Source organism: Cheilinus undulatus, linkage group 13, assembly GCF_018320785.1.
Source record: "Cheilinus undulatus linkage group 13, ASM1832078v1, whole genome shotgun sequence".
Lineage (NCBI taxonomy): Eukaryota > Metazoa > Chordata > Actinopteri > Labriformes > Labridae > Cheilinus > Cheilinus undulatus.
The window spans coordinates 14853193-14875263 of NC_054877.1; the positions used below are offsets into that span (position 1 = coordinate 14853193).

Genomic DNA, 22071 nt, shown 5'->3' on the forward strand with positions numbered 1-22071 from the left:
TTTGCAGCTCTCTGGACCTCCATCAGACCACATTGCCTCAACATACAGGAACAATTTCACATTTCATTCCCCCTGACCTGATCCCCTTAATCTTTGTATGTACATGTATTGAAAATCATGACAATAATGAAGTTTTTCTTTCATGCTACAATGTCCTCTAATGCATAGTTTGGACAGAAGGACTTTGTGGTTCAGCCCTTCATTTGAAAAAATCTTTTTGTGTGTCTGCTCGCTTCTTCCTTCATGACTGATGTGCGTGCGGTTGTTGGCGCCACAGAGTTCATGAGTTAGAAACAGCGAGAGGTTTTCGAGTGATGTGCATGTCTTCCACCTTGTGCACGTTACCCTGTTTCAGCCCTCTGCTGAGCTCCGCTGTGTCTCGACTCAGCCAACCTGTAGATGATTCACATGGAGGATCTGCTTTTTAAATCTCAATCCTTTGCGGAAAACGATCCACAGCGATGCATTTTCTCACTTAATACAGCCTGTGCAGTTAACATACTTCATATCAGTCCATCTGAACACTATCCACATAAAATCATGCCATTTAAATAGTTTTTTTCTTTTCTACAATCTCTTTTAGATCCATCGAAACCTACATGTGGTAACATATGACTCATACACTGGATATCTGTGAAACAGCTCTTCCTGAGAAAGATATGTAGTCGTTTAGAGTTTCAGTTTGTCTCATAAAAACAAAATAAGGCAAGGAAAGATTGTCCGATAATGTTTTCTGTGCTGTGTGGCCTCTGATGTTTTAAAAAGAGCAGAATCCGCCTCTTACGTCGATCTTCATCCTTGCTTTGGAGCGGTGAAAGCTTCTTATTGCACAGTCCCACAGTCTGAAGGTTCCAGTTGGAGAGGATGATGAGATTGTGCTCATGTGGTCATTATCGTGCATTGTAGACGGGAAGCCCTTAAAGATTAATGTTGCAGCCAGTTTGAGCTTCTCCTCTCCAGCCGTGCCGTTGTGAAAAATGATTGAAAAGAGCAATGAGGACATCTGAGTGTAAAAACCTACCTCTACCTAAGGGATAGGACTCTTTATACGATAGGAAAATTGTCCAAAAAGGTTTGATGTTCTGCAACTGAACACCAGCTGCTTGTTTTATTCACGAAATGCCAAACTGAGCCCCGGCAAACTTGTCCTCAACTATCCATATTATGATTGCATCTGTGGCTGTTTTTAATCAGTAAGTAGTATAAAATACCAGTTCATATGTCAAAAAAGTGTATTCACATGGAGCTAAAGATGTCTCACTACCATCAGAGCTCAGATAAAGAGGACAAACTTGGTCCTCAGCTGCTTTTTTGCTCCATCAACAGGTGAACAGGCTGCTCCTCACACCAGCAGAGCTCTTGCATGAAAAGCCCCCGCCTGGTTTTCATTAGTTTGTCTCCCCTCTAGGAGTTTCACTGAGTTTTCTCCCGGGTCCATTTTATCATAGTCTCTGGTGAGCGGTAGAGGAAGATGAGTTTGGCATACATGTCCTCCTCCAGGTCCAGCTCACCCGTCTCTCGGACCAGGAAGATGTCCGTGCAAAGTTTGAGGATTCGGTCCACGTTGGGCAGCTCTTCGAACATGATGGTGTGGGAGATGCCGCTGAAGAACTCACGCACAAACTTGCCAATGACGAGAACCACAGAGGCGTACAGACCCATGATCCTGGACAGGAAATAAGGGCACATAGTTAGAGGATGTGTGGTTTTGCTTGCAAAAATTCATGACAGTTGAAAGTCCTGGCTAACAGTTCCCTTATTTTGTCACTGAAAATGTTGTCAAGCATAGGGTTTGATGTTGAAGTTGTTCAATTGTGCAGATTTTTAACACATTTTCACCACTTTTTTGCTGTTTTTTTTTTTTATCAATTTTTGTCACTTCTTTCTGCTTTTTATCTCTTAGCCCATGTCTGGTACTTTCAACCCAATCTTCATGTTTTCCACCCACTTTTTGCTACAGTAATCCATATTTACCATGTTTTCTGGACACTTTCAACCCATTTTCACAACTTTTTAACCACTTTAAATTAAATTTTGCCACTTCTTTTACTTCTAACCCATATTTAAAACTTGTTGCCCATTTTTTGCATGTATGTAACTACTGTTACCGTTTCCTAAGAAAGCTAATCCTGCTTTAGGAAGCAGGAGAAAGTCCTACTACAATGGACCATGATTTTGCTGACCACCATGGGGCCCCCCATTTAGCTGGGCCCCAGAAAGCTCTCCCCTTTAGCCCCCCTTATGAGCAGCCTTGGGTGTGACCACACTATTGTAACAGCTTTAAATGTAATGCTCTTCTTGTCTGCCCATTGTGCTTTTTTATCTTAAGGATTTGTTTCTTGGATAAAATTTAGCATTATTCCTATTCTTACTATTCTTATGTGACATGTTTTCTGGCATTGACACACCACAAAAAAAGACTGAATTGGCTTAGTTCACCTTCAGTTAGGTTGATTACCTCACTAGCCAAATATATGCAAAAATACTAAACAGTGGGTTTTTCTGATATGTTCTCTTTCATGTTTAGTATTTTTCTTAGGTCATCGTCTTTGGTACAGTGTAAAAGAATAGATATTCCTTGCTTATGTTGTTCTCACTCTAACATCTATGTTGCTCTGGACTAAAACATTTCTTTTTTGCTTGTGTAAGATTATAACACTATTTTTTTTCCCACTTCCCAGTTCAGGTTCAGTCAGTGCTTAATCAACAATCACAAAACCTGTATGTGTTTACATGCTGTTCACAGTTTAAATGAAAGTTCATGAAATATGAAAACCTTTCCATCATGTTCTATGTAGTAAAAAAATCCTAAAACTTTAAACTTTTTATCCACACCAGTCACACGTACCCGTATCCGGCTAGGAAGCCCAAACTGGGCGGGCTGACTTGGTCACTGAACACATAGACCTCCAGACCTTCTGCATACATGTTTTTTTCACTCCTTATCGATATGGGGCCCAGCTCCGTCTGGTTGACCTTCCACCATTCCTGGACTTGACCTGAGACATTCTGAGTTCGCATCAGGGTCAAGGTGATGTTATACATCTTTGTTTGATCCTCGCCTGCGAAGATGTAAACAATGGAAAAATATTATTTCACAGTAAAACAAAAAAATGTTAAACATCAAACAATCCTTTAGGCTCCTGCCAAGAAGTTTCCATTTGTGTTGATTTTGGCACTCTCGTACCAGGCCCCGGTGCCCCGTACTACCCTGATGCACTCTGAGAGTATACAGTGGGGAACAATACAGAGAGCATGACAACAATTTCACTCCCTGTGTGGATTATTTTGACTTGTTTTGGTCAGATGCGGCCTTCTACCACTGCTGGATGATTGTTGAGAGAAATGATTGCTTAGATTATATGACATTTCCACATACTTGTGCAACCATACTGTGCTGAAGCACCCACATCTGGGAAAAAGGAACTGTATGGAGTCAAACGTGCTCAGGGATGTTATGTATTGCTTAGTGTGGTTATACTTATAATCTGGTTATACTTTGAATTTATAAACTGGAAAAATCTGATATGCTCATGGAGATTCTCACATTGGAAAAACCACCCAAGAAAACCCAGAAAGACGCTCTCTTATCTCTGGAGGTGAGATGGGGGGTTTGTTCAAAAAGTCATTTTTTTCTTAGGAAGTTGCCTAACTGAGTGAAATGACCTGGAAGCATTTTAGTGTCGACCATGATAAGGGCTGTTTGAATTCAGTGTGGATCCTTGCTCTTGTTTTAAAGGGGACATGCAAAAATCAGTTTTTATGGCTTGTCTAACAAAAACATGTGCCTGGCCTGTCCACAGTCCCCTAAAGTAGCAGAAAAATCCATTCCCTCCCTCCCCTCTTTCTCCACTTTTCAGAAAATTTTCCAAAAGTTCAAGTAAATACCCCAAATTTAAATAAATATACAAATACTGCTATGCAAATAGCATATGTTTTTCTTTTTATCTATTTAACTATGCAAATGTCAACCGGTTTTCATTTTGACCTGTTTTTTGGATAAAGATGATGTTTACCTTTATTAAGCAGCTCAACAGGCTTGGCATCAGAGTCACTTGGGGCTCGAATGAAACGGGGGAAGATGTCTTCCAGGATCCTGCAGAGGAAGAGAGATGGTTTCTTCATATTCCCTGATTACCCTTATCGTCACACACTTCAGAGACAAAGTCCAGAGATGACAGTCAGCAGATGATGTACTTACACAGAATTGCTCTCATTCCCTCTGAGGAGCTTTATCAGCTCTTCCTTTGTTTTTTTTTCAAGGTGGGTCACCCGTTTTCCGGACGCCGTTTCAGCCTTGGCACCAAGAGTGAGGTTTCTGAGGTCACAATAAGATCACACAGAAAGCATGAGTTATATTTTTATTTACACAAATCAACTGTAGCTGACAATAAGCATATATTTTATTCTAATATTCATTTTTCCTGCTCATATGCTGCACATGGCGGTCAATTTGTAAGAGCAAAGCTGTTCAAACAAGCCTTTTAAAAGCCTTTTTCACACAGGGCCAGGTAGGTTTGGATGGCTTTTTTTCCTTAATAAAGGAAGTCATCATTTAAAAACTGCATTCTGTATTTACTCTGTTTATCTTTGTCTGAAATAAAAGTTTGTTTGATGATCTGAAATTTTAAGTGTGACTAATATGCAAAAAAAAAAAAAAGGAAATCAGGAAGGGGAAAATACTTTTTAACAGCACTGTAGTATGTATGGAAGAATCACGATAAACTTGGGGTTATATTAACTATTATTATTATTGGATTATTATTGGGTTATTTTGTTTCATTGTCTTGTGTGAATAACAAAAGATAATGACATCAATTAATCCTAACCTTTGTAAAATTTCACCTGTGGATGTATTACCAAATGTAGACTATATTTGGTTAACTTTAAAATAAATGTCACTAAAACATACACATGCGATATTATGTGGAATGATGCAACAAAAGTATGATACTTGCTTGATTACCTTTGCACAGACCAAGACACAGTGATAGGAAACTCCTCATCACTGCCTAACATGTCAATCAGACTTTCTCTGCTGGGTGGACTGATGGTCCACAGTGAGTTGGAGCTGCCTTTCAGCTCTGCGATGATCAGATCAGCTGCTGTGTAGCCCTCCAGCCACTCTATAGCTTCCTAACCACCGGATAAAAATCCACAGAGAGAGACACAACATGAAAGACTTGAAAGTTTCATCGTACATAATCACTACTTCAAAAAATATTAGTTTTCCTTCAGTTTGTTCCAAAACATCTCCTCAAATTTGCTTGCATTTTTCCATTTGATCAGGAGTCAGAAGTTTTGGGACAATTTTGGCACACTTTTGTCATGTTCAAATTTTCATGCAAAATTAGCTGAACTGTGTCTTTATCAATGGAGACCATTTCTGCTTGATATAATTCTTTAACTGAGTCATCAATCATTTCATACGGTTTGTTCAAATTATGCATGGGTGCGCAGAACGTTCATCGTCGTGGACATCCTCTCTGCCTTCACAAAATCTTTTGTGCCATCCAAACACACGTGAACGTGACATGCCGTGTTCCCCATACATCTCAGTTCATGTGTCAAAACATTCGGCTGCTGTTTTGTTCAATTTAACCAAAGATGTTAAGTACATGCATTGCCCAACTTTTAAGCTAATCATTTTCCGACGGCTTAGCAAAAACATTTTAAGTAGCTAGCAGCACACTAAAGATGTCACTTATTGGAAACTTAGTGGTTTAATACACAACAATACAACAATCAGTGTGACTTTAAATGACAGAGTTTTATCCTCATAAGCGCAGTCTCATTATTTAATAGCCATACCTCGTGCACTGGCTTACAGTACAACTTAACCCCACCTGTAACGATCATAAACTCGTACCAAAGCAGGTCAGGAGAAGAGCAAAAACATCTTTTCAGTGTGGATCCTTGCTCTTGTTTTAATAACGAAATGGCAACTCACACAATGACAACCTAGCTAAAATCTGTATGTTTTTAGCCAATGCTTTTTTATAAATCAACCTCCATCCATCCATTTCAACACCAATTATCCCCTTTCAGGGTTGCAGGGGGCTGGAGCCACAAACCAAATCTTCAGGGTAATCTGACAAGGTAAAAAGTCATCTGCTGAAGTGTAATCACAGCTACAGTCTCCACATTTCTTTTCAGAGTGTGTAGATTTTAGTTGTACTTGATAAATAAAGAGTACTTGACTTATGGAGTAATAATGTATTTCTTCTACTTACAGGTTTGCTGTATTTGTGCACAAAATCAATAAATTTCGCCTCATTCACAATCTGCAGCTGTTTTTGTTGAGCGCTCATGGTGAAGATGGGCTGAAAGGAGAGAATAATTTTCGTGAGTTGGCAAAGGTCAGATTACTTTTTTCCATCAGTTTGTTGTAAAAAATACGTTCTGTTTTCAAAATTGGTTTGAGCTGTTCAAGACAATCAGCATTTGGCTTCTCTTACACACTGGGGTCTGATTAACATATATAAACTTAAATCATAACTTCCTTACTTAAAAGTTTAGACAGAGGTCTTTTGCTAAGAACTAATGTTTATATGCCCATTCTGTTGGGAATTTACCCGGGGGGGGCACTAAAATTTAGTTTAATTCTTGACAATCCATCACTTTTGGTGTGGGTTCTTGAAGGGCTTAGCTTTTCTTAGACAAAAGAAGGGGTTAAATAGGTTGGGAACCACTGATTTAACACAAGCACAAAAGAAAGTATCCTTAATTTAATATAATTTCTTAAGGATCCGGTTTTGGATAGACATGTTTTCTAGTCTTTGCTTCTTAGACATGAACCAGGCTGTTTTATTTTGGCTGAAATTGAAGAAAGTGTGGCCCTACCTGAAATCCAGCCAGGGTGATTTCAAAAGAGACATCCAGTGGAGCATTGACGACTCCGGCTACAGATTTAACGAGGGACATGAAGAGAAGCGGGAACCAGACGATACAGATCAGCAGCACTACAATCATCCCTCCCATCCCGTACTTCACCACCTTCTTCTTCTTTTGACCTCTCGGCTGGGGGTACCTCTGCAACAAGACAGTGACACATTATTAGACCTAAATTCAGCGCAAATGTTTCTGTTGGTACAGTTCATAAATATGCACTCTGCTCCAATTTGTCAGACACTGACATTTAAGCTTAAAGGCTGGCCCTTATATGAGTGAGAATTTGAGAGAGGTCAGGCTGCAGACCATAGCTCTCAGACCGTCACTGTGAGATGAACGGAAGTCAGAACGGAAATGGACGCCAAAACTTTCAGCTCAAAATATGATTAAAGTTTTGGTTATGTTAGATCAAGGGTTAAGGTAAGGGTTAGGACACCAAAAGTAAAAAACCTGACCTGCAAACATCTGCATATACTATAGCATTACTTCAGGCAGGCCATGGTGTCAAGCCCTGCCATATAATAGATCAGCTAATCTCATTCAAGCCCTCATCAGCTGATGGCCAGCTCTTGGCCCGCTTTTAGCTAAGTGCACTTAAGTGCTGCCATATTTAAATTGCTCTAGCCTGGTTACACTTTGCTGCTCCCTCTACAAGCTGCTTTTTGCAACCCTCCTCCACCCCAGCTCCTCCTTTATGCTACATACAACTTAATCAATGTAATTCTGTTGTCACTGATTCCTGTTCTGCTCTGTGTTTATTAATGCTTCTCTTCCTGCCTCAGCCTTTTCTTAACAACACGGGAAATTAAGAAATATGTGCTGTTCCTGATTTATAACAGCCTTCGTGGAGGGGCAGGGAAATCCCAATGAGCCACACTGCCAAATATAAATAACAGCAATAAAAGCACATTGCTAATAAAGACGAATACTTATAAGTGCAAATCATGTGACTTTGCTGACAAAGTGGTCCTGACTGGACTTATTACAAAACATTTAATAAAGCTGAAGTTTCAAAGCTGAGAACAGGCTAAACACATAGCAGTTGCAGCATATCTAGTATTCATGCCTTTGTGCTGATTTATTGCATCAGTTGGCAAAATATGTGCCAGAGACACCCACATTTAGTTATCTAAGATTTTTTCAATTACGTTTATCACTATCATTATGGTATTATACAATAGTTATCCATTATACAGTTATTTCTGATCATGATCTCCTGATCTGAGCTGAAGCTTCTCAAACGATCTACTTCAATAAATCACAAAGTAAATCTCAGCTTGGATTCCAACATGACAGTGTTTGGCTGTAAGACTGATTCCTGCTGCCACATTTGATAAACACCTTCTCAGACTCTCTCCAGCATTTCAGAATGAAGATGTGAGCGTAGATGTCCTCCACACAGATCCAGCTGGACAGAGACAGCGAGGTGTCTGTCCAAACCCAGTCCATCACTGCTCGCAGCTCTGTCAGGAATGGCACCAGGCGGAAACTAGAAACAACACAAAATTCACGTGTTTTATAAAAAAATGAAGACTTAATAGACTCTGTTTCACCTTTATTCAGGAGATTATGCTCAGGATTTTCAGATTTTGTCAAGCTGAATGGCATGCTGAATAAGCTTAGGCTTTAACCTACAAATTGTAGTCTAATTTTTATGTTTCAAAATGCAACCACAACAAAAATGGTTTTTATTTCAATTTTGGGCTGTAAAGGATTCATATTCTAAAATCGCAATTCATCTTAAGCATTTCTGTACATCGTGATTAATTCCCCTTTTAGTTGCACTTTGAATTTCCATTATATGCATTTAAAACGTTTTGTTTTATTTTTGTGCTGACTACAAACGACAAGTAATTGACGTTCTGTTTGGATGCAGAGCTGCTTTCATTTTGAAATTAAAATAAGAACTTTTGGCCACCCAAGACAACATGTTGTTAAAGCGAACTTAGTTATATTGACTAATGCAGTAACATTAATTGCCTACCTAACATAGCTATGCTAGCTTTAGCTATTTATGCTATTCTATTTATGAAATATTGCTTAGTCTGTAATGTTTGCTGTGTGGTTATTTCATTAAGGTAACTGCCAGACTGTGTTTATGAATACAGTTTGATGTCACATGGTGCAGATTACTTTTGAGCTGGCAGTGAGCTTAAGTGATGCAGTAATGATGGGCCTCATTTAATCGCTATTCATTAAACAGTTCTACAAAAATTATATCCTGGAAGAAAACCTCAATAGATATACTATTTAGATAACACAAAGTACCACATGCAAATTCGTGTCTTGCTGGAAAAGAAAATATTTAGCATTTAAATGACTTCTCCTTCTATTACTTCATATAACACTAAAGAGCTATTGGAAATATTGGCATGCCCAACAAGAGCCCCACAAAATGAACACTTATGATTAGAAATGATGTTCTTTTTAAAGCTCCTGTGAGGAACTTACATTTTGTGCTGATTTTGTTGCCCCTTACAGACAAAGTAGTACCTCGTATCTCTTTGTTAATATTGTCCTATACAAGTGTATGAACTGCTTTCTGATCATCCTGCTGTCTTTTAACAGTCCAATCTATCACTCAGTGAGAATGTTAGGTGTAGAAAATATAAAAAAATGCCATTTTTTAAATCCTGCTGCAACACATTTATTTTTACTCCATCACAAACCCTCCATAAACCGTTAAAAGTGTAAAAAATTCTTAATCAGAAACACTGATTTTATCACAAAAAAATTGTATTGCTTTTGTAGGTCATAAAGAAGCGTAGAAGAATATGTACTAATTTCTATTTCTTTCATAACCTGATAAATACTAGATGGAGTCATTTCACTGGTCTCCTCATCTTACAACACTATCTAATTTGAAACCTCTAATGTGGCCAGGACCTGTTAGTCCAGCTGAAAGAAAAGATTCACTCCAGAAATAACTCACCCTTGAAACAGGAAGAGGTTCATATAATTGTAGCTCTTTGTGAGGAAGTTTCCCAAAACTCGAGTGGGATAACCACAGCGGATCTGATAGGCCGACAGGGCGAAGTAAATGCACTTGACAAAATACCACATCTGAGCCACTTTGTTCTCACTGAAACGCCTGCAGAGAAGATTCAAGCAGTGGGAAGGTTAAGGATGAAGTAGCTTTGTTTTTATTATTTGCAGCACAAAAATCTTAAATATCATTTTTCAGGGGTTGCAAACAACAGCAACAACAAATAAATAGAAAAAGCAACTATGTGACCATAATAATCCAGCTTGCACTGCAAAAAATGAAACCTTAACTAGTGTATACGTATATCTTCTTGTAAAAAAACTTTCTTACGTTGATTAAAAGCCACATTCACCTAATAGGTCCAGACGACCTATTCTAAGATCTCCAACCATCCTACATCCATAAAACTTCTTCCCACCCAGACATCCCATTCCCCAGCAACTTTTTGGAACTCCTCCTGGGGGATTTTGTGTGTTTCCAGTCCAGATGGGTTATAAACTCTCTCCAGCAGGTTCTGGGTCTGAGTTTGTCCAGGATCTCCTCCCCAGTGGACAAGCCTAAAAGACCCTTAAAACCACCTCTGAGAAATCCTCCCTCCCGAGGAGTCTCGTTTCTGCTACTTGTATCAGTAATGTTATTCTTTCTTTCATTATTTAATGTTCATGACTACAGGTAGTAGTTGGGGTGTAGACTGACTGGTAAATCAAAAGCTTTGCCTTCAAGCTCAGCTCCCACTTCACAATGACAACCTGGTACAACACTTGCAATACTGCTGATGCTGCATGAATCCACCAGTTATCTCATGTCTCACTCTAATTACTTATGAAGGAGGCCTCCAGCAGGCATTGGGGTGGTTTGCAGAGTGCCAAGTGACTGGGATGAGGGTCAGCTCCTCCAAATCTAAAGTCATGGTTTCCCATCCACCATCCTCCAGGTGGGGAGAGCATTCGCCCCAGTTGAATAAGTTCAAGTATCATGGTGTCTACTTTTAGATAAAACAGGTGAAAATTAAAGCCAAACACATTAATAAATGGACCCCCCTACTTTAGTTCACGTCAGGTGTGTCACAAGGAGAGCAGCAGCCATGGAGCTGTGAAGTTTGTGATTAATAGTATGAGCTCTGCAGTTTTATTGATTTTTTTTTGCACGCTGCCAAAATATTGTCAAACTTTTGAGTCCTGACCATGGCCTCACCCTATGACAGAAACTCAAGCTTTGATAACATTTGATCTAAAACCCATCTTAAATGAGAAAAAAAAAATCTGGAGTCAATTAGATAAAATCCCTTGGACCAGTTTTTTTTAAATGAAAATCAGCCAAATTTCAGCACATTTTGGTGGGTTTTTGAGCATGTGCAAGTCTTGTTCCTGTTGGTGCTGGTAGCTGTCTACCAGCTATTTTCACCAGTGAAAATCAATTCAGGCCTTATTTCTTGCTTGTCATGTAAATCTGAAAATAAGATATTTGTCTGGACTAGCTAGATGAATGTGGCTAATATCAAATGTACGGTAGTGTGGAAATTTTGACATATTTTGACAATCGCTAAGAGAAGTTTGAGAGTACAGCAATGATGAACTTTTTAAACAAGTTTCATCAAATACTTATAAACTCTGTAAAATAAGATCCATTCCTTACTTCTCTGTAACTCCTGGCAGGATAAAAAACATCCAGAAGTGGATGCCAAAGAGTAGGATGACCTGGAAGATGACTTTTCCCATGACAGACTTCCTGAGGTAGAGGGCCCGGTCCACCACCATGGTCCCAAACTGGATCAGCACCATGACCAGAAAAGGTCCCGGCACCTGATCCTCTGACAGAGACGACGTGATGTCTGCAGCTGAATGTTTCTTTAAGGGAAAAACAGCATAAATGTTAATGCTGTAGGAGACACATTTCTTTTAGATTTGGAGAAAAGAATAAAGCTTACACCAAAGGCCCAGAATCCAAACACGATGATGATGAAGTCGACTGTGTCAGCGAGAAACATCATCACGTAGACGTCTGTGACTGCACTGTACTCTGGATGGATCAGGTTATAGAAGAATTGCCTCATGGGAAGGTAGATCTCCATGAACCTACAAAAACATAAATAGAAAAAAAAAAAACACTCTAGATTGTGTTAAAGGGGACATATTATGCAAAAATCACTTTTTCAAGCTTTTCTAACAAACATTTACCAGAAAAATTCATTCCCTCCCTCCCTCTATTTCTCCACCTTTCAGAAAATGTGTGTTGAAACAAGCTGTTGTCAGATTTTCTCCTCATGATTAGCATTTTGGTAGATAAAATATGAAGGTTATACAAAAATGTGTCAATTTATTTGATGCAACTTTTTGAGATAAATTAAAATAAATATCTTCTTGGTGTTCTCTTCTGGTCACAATATCCGAGACATCACTGGTTTCACTGAGATTAAATTTAGAAAAACAATTCCAGTTCTTACAAAAATAGTCTACTAATGGAAACGCTGCAATTAAAGCTCTAAATTTAGACCTCTTAGTGGTTTGCATCACACATAATTTCCAACAGTGCATCTTCTACAAATGCTGTAAGATACTTCATGATTACTGCTGTTGTCTGTGTTCTCATCAGTTTAGACACACTCTTTCACATAATTGTTGTCATAATGGTTTACCCGTAAGCATCTGTGGGTGGAGACGAGGAGGCAAAAGAAAGACACAACTTATTATAAACCCTCAGTGTGTCATCGTACCGCTTCAAGAGGAAAGCTTTTCCTTTGAAGAGCTGCTCCCTCAGCTTCTCCATGATCATCTGTTTACGTGTCTTCTGGTGCACGCTGGCCATGCTGCCCTCCTTACGGCTGCTGTTGTGGGAAGCTGTGCTTCCTGTGGAAAGAATTAAAATGTCGAGTTGTAAATAAAGCGTGACAAGGCAATGAGCCAATGACAGCTTCAGATCCACAACAAAGGAGGCCTAGGGTCAAGACTAGATAACACAGGAAAAATTACTTTTTTGGGCTTCTTTATGATAGTTACTCTATGAAAGTAATTAGTAAGCATATTTGAGAATCTCTGAAATTATTATTAGACTGTATTAGTCATGTTTTGAAGTAGTTGTCCATTCAAAAGTAGGAAATAGAAAATAAACTCGAACATGATTATTCATAAGATGTTTAAAAGCACAACAGCACAAATTGGAGGACATGGTGGGAGTTTGGGTAGAGAAATATGACTTGTTACTTCATTATGCCTAAAATAAAGATTACACACAGTGGTGTTGTGGGAACAGAGAAACAAACAATACAAATATCTCTAGGTAATGCTAGAAATTACACTTATTCTTGGGATATTGCTTGGTAAATAATACAGGGTATAAACAGAAAATCTGACATAAAATAAAACTTTTTAGGACCTTATTCAAGGCCTCTTTCAATAAATTTTAAAACCCCATTGCATCTTCACTTTCCAACCAGTAACATTAGTGAGTTATGTGCATGGTTTTTTGCAGACTGTAAGATAAAAATGTGACAACAGTCAAGAAAATGCAGATTGTGCTTGTGATTTTAGTATGCAAATAAATCTATTTTTGTTTATACAGTCATGGACGAAAGTATTGGCACCCCTGGAATTTTTTCAGGGAAATTGTTGTCAGAAATTGTTGCAATTACAAATGTTTTTGGTACACACATGTTCATTTTCTTTATGTGCATTGGAACAACACAAATCTGAAGAAATAAAGCCAGATTGACATAACTTTCCACAAAACTTCAAAAAATGGGCCTGACAAAATTATTGGCACCCTTTTAAAACTGTGGGTAAATCATTTTTTTTTCAAGCATGTGATGCTCATTTAAATGCACCTGTGGCAGTAACAGGTGCTGGCAATATAGAAATCACACCTGAAGCCAGTTAGAGTGTCTAAAAGTTGACTCAACCTTGTGTTGTGTGCCTGTGTGTGTCACACCGAGCATGGAGACGAGAAAGAAGAGCCCAGAATTGTCTGCGGACTTAAGAAGCAAAATTGTAGAAAAACAGGAAAAATCTCAAGGTTACAAGACCATCTCCAGAGATCTTGAAATTCCTTTGTCTACTGTGCGTAATATAATCAAGAAGTTTATAACCCATGGAACTGTGGCTAATCACCCTGAATGTGGACGTAAGAGAAACACTGACAAAAGAATGCAACGCAGGATAGTTGGACTGGTGGATAAACATCCTCAGTCAACTTCCACACAAATTCAGGCTGTCCTGCAGACTCAGGGTGCAAAAGTGTCAGCTCAGACCATACGTCGTCATCTGAATGAGATGAAGCGCTATGGCAGGAGACCGAGGAGAACCCCACTGCTGACAAAGAGACATAAAAAAGCCAGACTGGAGTTTGCAAAAATGTACCTGAGTAAGCTTCAATCCTTCTGGGAGAACATTTTGTGGACAGATGAGACTAAGGTAGAGCTTTTTGGAAAAGCACGTCATTCTACTGTTTACAGAAAACAGAATGAGGCCTACAAAGAAAAGAACACAGTACCTACAGTCAAACATGGTGGAGGTTCAAGGATGTTTTGGGGTTGTTTCGCTGCCTCTGGCACTGGGTGCCTTGACTGTGTGCAAGGAATCATGAAATCTGGAGACTAGCAAAAGATTTTGAGTGGCAATGTAGGGCCTAGTGTCAGAAAGCTGGGCCTGCGTCAGAGGTCATGGGTGTTCCAGCAGGACAATGACCCCAAACATATCTCAAAAAGCACCAAGAAATGGTTGGAGACAAAGCTGGAGAGTTCTGAAGACGCCAGCAATGAGTCTGAATCATAACCCATTGAACACCTACAGATAGATCTCAAAATTGCTGTTGCAAGAAGGCACCCTTCAAATCTGAGAAATCTGGAGCAGTTTGCAAAAGAAGAGTGGTCCAAAATTTCAGTTGAGAGGTGTAAGAAGCTTGTTGATGGTTAAAGGAAACCATTGGTTCAGTTATTTTGTCCCAAGGGTGTGCAACCAAATATTAAGTTGAGGGTGCCAATAATTTTGTCTGGCCCATTTTTTAAATTTTGGGTAAAATTGTGTCGATTTTGGCTTTTTTCTTCTTTTTTGTGTTGTTCCAATGCACATAAAGGAAATAAATATGTGTGTACCAAAACACTTGTAACTGCAACAATTTCTGGGAGAAATAGAGTATTTTCTGGAAAAATTCCAGGGGTGTCAATACCTTCGCCCATGACTGTACGGGTGGGTCTTTTGGTTTAATTCCACCCATCTACTTTTTCTTTTAGTTATTAAAATATGTATACAATCAATAAGTAAAGTGAGAATGAAATGAACTCGGACATTCACCTCTTTTGGACCTTGCAGAGGAGTGCAGTGATCGGTGAGAAATGTGCGATCCTCCGCTGGAGCTTTTGCGGCGCTGGTAGGTCTGCTGTTGGGGGTAGTGGACCTGAACCTGTCCCGAATCAATAGAGGTCCCAAAGTTCATGGATCTCACGGTGTGAGTGGAGCTTCTCCTATCACTGAAGAGCGAGGATGCAGGTTCAGAGCCCTTCTCACTTCCCTCCTTTTCCTTTCCTTCATCCTCGGACTCACTCTGACGGGACTGGGACCGGGACTGCTCTCGCCTTAGTTTCGGGTCGTCATCGTCCCACAGACCATGACACTAGAAAGGAAAGAAAAAGAAACAGCAGGGATTTGTAAAGATAGAGTCATTTTAATGTGCAGATGAAATAAGCATCTTGTAGAGTAGTTAGTGTTGTATGAAAATATTTCTTTCAAATATTCCAGTAATCAAAGCCTCAGTGTTTGTCCTACAACAGAATAATGAATGTGAATATGAAGCTTTGTTGTCATTGTACTGATATTGGAGACCACAATACAACTGAAATTGTGAAAGCACACCATCATTAGTTCCAAACACAAAACTATTTTAGCAGTAAGGACTATTATGAAAACAGATCCAAAATACACAGTGGATATAATTTTGTAAATATACAATGTGCTGTGAAAATGAGAACTACACGGCATCAATTCTTAAAGTAAACAAAAAAAGCTGCAATGATAAAGCACATGAGCATTTTACACACAGAGAACAATTCCTGTGTGAATGTAGACATGGGAGTTTAGTAGGGTGCTGGATCTTGGTGGTTAGAAAAATTGAAAAACTGCAGGAAAAAAGGTAGAGAGTTATGTTGGAGCCATCTGGTTAACAATATTCAAATATCATATGTTTGCATTTACCTTCAGAATGGATCTATGGAAGAACAGAGCCAGTAACTGGACCAGGTCATAGTGGACGTAACCATCTTTCTTCTCCACACCGATGATGTTGGGAGGGTAATATGGTTTATTTTTGTCTACTTTATTCTGGTTAAACGGGAAAAAGCCAAACTGGAAGAAGTACTTGATGACGATGGTGGCCTGGAGGAAAACAAAATGAACAAGAGTGGAGCTGTCATGGCTGTACTTACTTTCTCTGTTATTATAAAAGACACCATGGTATATAACCCAAACACTGAAAAAATAAAACATTTCCAAGTGTATTTTTCTATTCCAGTGCCAAAAAACATTTCATTCCATCTATTATGTGATACTTCAACCAAAAAGTCCAAGACAGTCTGGCTGCAGACCACAGATCTTAGACGCCACCTCTTGCAGACCACTACAGTGAGATGCTGCATCTGTCAGAATGGAAATACACACTAAACTTCCAGTAAAGAGTCAAGGTTAGGGATTAGGCAGCCAAAAGTAAAAGTGAAAAATCGGAGCAGAGTGAACAGTCTGCTTATCATACACAAAAAAATACTCTAAAGCAGAACATAGCTGAGCTAATGAAGCCACATTAGATATGTTAATAAAGCTAAAGCAAGCTACTGTTCATTTAACTACTTCTAAAACCGGTCTATACATAATCTAATCCTGGATTACACATTAGACTTTTCCCTGTTTTATTTATGAAATGCCTGAACTGTTTGAAATGTGGTTATTTTATTAATAGGAGGTATGGCTATTAAAAAACAAGACTAATGCTGTAACAAGTTTTGTTGAACAAACATTTTTCAGTGTCTCTCCTTCAATCATCTCCTCCCCTTCTGCATCACCACACCGCTGCATTCAGGTCTTCCAATGATCAAAGCAGTACAGTAGATCTCTCTTTCTTAAGAAAAGGGAAAATGTCAAAGAGTGCTAGATCAGGTGAATAGGGAGGGTGATCAAGCACTGTGATTTGTTTTTGGGACAGAAACTGCTTTACTGAGAGCACAGTGTGAGCTGGTGTAATGTCTTGATGAAGAATGAAACCATTTTCCCAAAACTGCGGTCTCTTTTTTAAATAGTTTTAAATAGTTTTTTTGAATAGTATTGATTCACCATTGACCCTTCTGGAATCCACTCCTCCAAAATGATGAATGAAGTTTTTGATGTGCATGGATGCCCAGAACATTCATTGTCTGAGACATCCTTCCTGCCTTCACAAACTCTTTTTTGCCATTCAAACACACTTGACCATGGCATGCAGTGTTCCCCATACATCCCAGTTAATGAACATAAAGAATTGGCTGTTGTTCTGTTCAATTTCGCCAAAAATTTCAACACGCAGTTGTGCATGAACACCTAACCTTTAATATATAACACTGGGTGTGGCTGTGAACCACGTGTTTTTATCCTCATAAGTGCAATCTCATTATTCAATAGCCATACTTCGTATAACTGCCCGTCTTTGTTAATGAATAAAGTGGATTTAAAAAAAAAATCTAAAACATTGTACTGGCAAATACCAGCAAATCCCTTCCAAGCTGATAGATGCTGCCAGACTCTTCTCAACAAGTCTACAGGTGGGACCAGCATGTCATGGTCACACAGAGCAGATAACTGATCAGTGCTCTATCTGGTCTGACAATGGCCATAAATGCCCTGACAAAAGGAGTCACAGACAGGGTACAAGTAGTGAGGTGATCTCCAGATACAAGAGGGCCTACAGTGGGGAGAAGGGAGAGGAGCGCACTGGGGAAGGGACCTTCCCCACCTTCTTTAACTGTGCCTGAGTCTCCTCCTCGCTACAAGAGTGGCCATCAGTGTGTAACACCGGGTTTCAAGTTGATGAATGGTCAAATCAGTAAGGACAGGAAAAATTTAGCTCAAGTGAGATGATTACGGGGGAGCATCACACCACCTCGTCAATGCCTAGAGCTGGACAATGACTCATTACCAGAAAAGGCTGGTGCTCTGTAAATGACATATCTGTCTGTACCTCGGTGTAGACGATGGCAGTCATCCAGTAGCGTTTGCTCGGTCGAGGCACTGACAGCATGGCCCACAGGAAGATGGTGATAGGGAGGACCAGAGTGGCACAGGAGGCCGACACCATGTGGTTGATGATGATGACCAGGTAGCACACCATCTCTGAGTGAGCCACCAACATGTTGTAGAGTGCGTAGCAGAGCTGGAGTATGAGAGGCTGTCTCTGGTAGAATTTATCGGACTCCTCCAGCTCCTCGTCATAAAACATCCTGAAGCACACAGATGAATTAACTTAAAATGTTGGATTTTTATCCAGGTTTACTGGTAGCTTGCTTTAGGACTTACTTGTTGAGCAGAAGTTCACTGGCAGTCAGCTCGGTGGTCATGGAGGGCAGCATGAGGTCTGACCTGCTGTCTGAGCGGCTGTCTGACGTCATCACCATTCGCCTCCTACGGTCCATGTCGCTCTCATCCTCGCTGACCTCTAGCCGGTCGAAGCTGACCGCCTTGCTGTAGCTGGGAGGAACGTCAGCGTCAGACATTTTAGAAGCATCAGTGTCCGGGGTGTAGAGCAGTCCAACTCTCCCATCTGTCTGCATAAAGTCCTGCTGTCCTCCCCCATCCTCACTCTCAGTGATGAAGTCTTTCTCCTGACCTGAAGGAGCAGAGTCCACCTCCTCCTGTCTGAGAGAGGGACCTTCATCTGGGCCAAAAGAGTCCCAGTGAACCTCTTCCCTCTCTTTGCTCTCCAGGTCCAGCGGATCCTCTACTCCTTCCTCAGCCTCCGGCCCCTCCTGACCCTCTTCAACCTCTTCACCCTCTTGTCCTTCATCACCCTCGACCCTCTCACTCTCTTCACTCGGCAGTCTCCCAATCCCCTCCTCCTCCTCGTCTCCTTCTCTCTCCCTGGGTTCTCCATCACTCCAGGGACCTCCTTCAGCCCCTTCACTCTCATCTAACTGTTGGGACTCCCAGAGAACCTGCTGCCTGTCCTCCCCTTGATCCTGCTCATCCTCCACTTCTTCTATGGTGTCTGTGGTGCCCTGTCTGGAGTAGAGTATGACGCACTGGGTCGCTTCACTACAGGTGAAAAAAAAAAAAGCAAAACTGTGACATTCAAGCCAAGTAAAAGTGTATGTTTATTACATATTAACAAATGACCTGGGTTGACCAAAATGTTGTAAAAATTTAACACTCAAAAGAGAAATTGTAAGAAAAAAAACCATAACAAATAGGAGTGCAAGCATTAACTAAGGCTGCAAGCAGCACTGAATGACTTAATGGTTGCACCGCTGGCTGTTGGTAAATCACCCAGTTTGCTGCAGCAGATCACCCAGGACTGTCATTTAATGTAAAACAATGAGCAGATTGCATTTTGTATATGTGGTAGTACTGTTCATCAACAGTAGGTGGCAGCATGCCAAAGCAGGATGCTAAAATGCCGAACTGATGAGGGCAGGACTGATGGGATGTTACATGTGTAACTAGTTTCCTCCAGTAGGTGGTGCTACAACAGATCAATAAAATCAACATTTAAATGTATGGACCAAACAGACCATGAGCATACATGTGAAGTAAAGCAAATTGGACGTTTAAAAAGAGACTTAAATCAACTTTCTGTGAAAGTGGTGAGATATGAATATGCTCTTTCACCATCGCCTGTGAGATAGCCTTGAATAGAATATGACAGTGTTGCTGGGGAATATTGACGTCTTTCTTAAAAGGAGTGAAGAAATGTCTCAGTTGTGTCACTTCCTGTTGCCAGTAGGGGGCACTATGATGAGATTTTTGCATGTAGGCATGTTCAGTGTAATATAAATGTTATGGCAGAAAACTATGAAGACCACAGAGCAGTGTATACAAAAGTTACAACAGGTTAAAGTCTTAACATTATCTGAAAAAGCCTTTTTTTAGAAATTCAGATGAAGCTGATGGACTTCCTGTTGGGATTTTGGCATGAGACCAAGAGGCTTTTTTGCAGGAGAGGTTGTGGTGAATATGCAGATGAAAGAGCCTTGGTGAAAAGTTGTTGAGGGGCTGAATTTTCAAAGAATGTTGTAGGAAAGCAAAACAAAATCTTACAAAGAAACGTGTTGGCCATAGAGGGCACTGTGATCAAAATAAGGATTTTGATGTGTGCATGTATTAAAGATTAATGTGAAGTTTGTTGATAATTGACATAAGCACTAATAAGTTATACGGAATTACTGTGCAGAAAACAGCTTAAAAAAGTAGAAATAAATAACCAAAGTTTGGGCTATGGTCACAGCTGATGGCAAAAACTCAAGTCTGATAACTTTTGATCTCAATCGTGTGTAGTTTGAGCAAAAAAATTCCGTCAGACTAGTTTGTTAAAATGTGCAGCCAATCCATTTGTGAAATAGCTAAAATTTACCTTAAGTTGTGAGTAGTGCATTCTCTGTAAATTTTAGAAGATGGTCCTAAGAGACCTTTTTTCTCATCATGATACATATGTGTACCAATTTTTCTGCTGTAGCTCTTGCCCAGTCCCCTATCACACATGTGGGGCCACCGTGAGAAGCCTGTGCAACTGACGATTTCACCAAAATACAAAAATTTCCACTGAGGAACTATTTTCTGTTAATTTGGTGAGTAATGGAACCCGTTAAAGCCCCCAAATAAGCAATTCAGACAGAATAATAATAACGTTTACAGATACAATAGGGTCCTCACTCCAAGGTCAGTGCTCAGGCCTTAATAAGCATCAAAATTACGAGATCAATTAATATTAGAAGCTAAAAAAGAAGTGTCTTTTAAGCAAGAATTTCAAGTTTTCTTTAAAGTAAGCAATCCTGAGATTTCCACAGATTTGGAGCTGCCAATTCCAAAGGAGGGTCACCTCTGGTTTGAGCCTGCACATCGGAACATCAAAAGGCATCCCAGCATATTGACTGCAGTGCTCACAATGGAGCATGTAGGTACAACAACTCTGTTAAGTATTGTGGTGGAAGTTCATATAAAGTTGAAAAAACAAAACAAAACAACTGGATCCTGAAGCTAACAGAATGACAGTCAGGAGAAAAGGCAGGAAATGTGATCACATTGACTCTCCACAATCAGGAGAAGACGGGAGTTGAAGTGGACAGAAGATCCCACATCTGCAATCTTGGTCTTAGTAAAATAATACCCCCACAAACCCTTGAAAAGGGGAACTTTGGACACTAGTAATGATCCATTGCAAGTCACATCAAGCAATTTGTTTTCCACACTTATACAGGCAGCTTTAAGTGTCAAATTTAATTTTCAACCTTTCTTTTGACTGTATATTTCCATCGGATGTGCACGAGAAAGAACATGCAAGATAAATGCCACTGATTCTTTGGAAAAGGGGCAAAAAGTGTTCAGAATTTGACTTTGTACTTTGATTTCATTAAAATAATGTGAAAATATGACAGAATTGGGCAAAAATCATGTATTCAAAATAGAAAATCACATGTATTTTCACTCAGCTAGGTCGGAGAAAAAGAAAGTTATACAATGACTAGCTTTGGAAAAAATCAGTTTTTTAAATAATTAAAAAAAAGTCAAGAGAAGCAATGATAATGGCAATGTGAGTGACAGTGAAAACATTTACATGCACACCATTTTTTCCACAGATTGTGTAAACAGCATTTTCTGCTTGTGCAATCAGGCCTCATTCCAAATGTATCATTTTGTGAGATATCAGTGCTTTGTGCATGTAAATGTACTTCATGATAAATGTTTGGTTGATGCTGAGGACAGGCACCTGGACATGAAGCTGCTGCAGCTGTCCATTGAAGAATTGGACACGTCTAGGCCGTACATCTTACGCAGTTTGGGCCTGGCGCGCTCGCTGGTTTTAGGAATGCACTCTGGCATCCCGTCCAGGTCTTCCAGGGTGGATTGGCGAGAAAACAATGTGGTTGCCTCAGTCACGGCACTGAGAGGTGGTAAGAATGAGAGATGAGATGAGGAGTAATGAGATGGATGAGATGGGATTAATGTAAGGTTACAATGACAAGGGATTCCCTG

General features: G+C 39.9%; 1 protein-coding gene across 3 annotated transcripts in view; it reads right to left on the reverse strand.

The window, feature by feature from the left end:
* The window catches only part of LOC121519970 (piezo-type mechanosensitive ion channel component 2), a 142624-nt gene continuing 120553 nt past the window's right edge, over positions 1 to 22071 (reverse strand). For 2 of the 3 annotated variants that reach the window (XM_041803110.1, XM_041803109.1), the window contains 17 exons: positions 21806 to 21979; positions 18403 to 19137; positions 18068 to 18326; positions 16060 to 16239; positions 15163 to 15481; positions 12591 to 12723; positions 11805 to 11952; positions 11513 to 11724; positions 9824 to 9982; positions 8233 to 8380; positions 6844 to 7032; positions 6234 to 6323; positions 4967 to 5136; positions 4202 to 4318; positions 4017 to 4096; positions 2849 to 3062; positions 1 to 1666 (listed from right to left, as the gene is read on the reverse strand). In XM_041803110.1, the coding sequence (XP_041659044.1) occupies positions 1414 to 1666; positions 2849 to 3062; positions 4017 to 4096; positions 4202 to 4318; positions 4967 to 5136; positions 6234 to 6323; positions 6844 to 7032; positions 8233 to 8380; positions 9824 to 9982; positions 11513 to 11724; positions 11805 to 11952; positions 12591 to 12723; positions 15163 to 15481; positions 16060 to 16239; positions 18068 to 18326; positions 18403 to 19137; positions 21806 to 21979 (3580 nt within the window). In that variant the 3' untranslated portion in view covers positions 1 to 1413. The remainder of the gene's footprint in view (positions 1667 to 2848; positions 3063 to 4016; positions 4097 to 4201; positions 4319 to 4966; positions 5137 to 6233; positions 6324 to 6843; positions 7033 to 8232; positions 8381 to 9823; positions 9983 to 11512; positions 11725 to 11804; positions 11953 to 12590; positions 12724 to 15162; positions 15482 to 16059; positions 16240 to 18067; positions 18327 to 18402; positions 19138 to 21805; positions 21980 to 22071) is intronic. The other variant, XM_041803111.1, reaches the window with a different exon arrangement.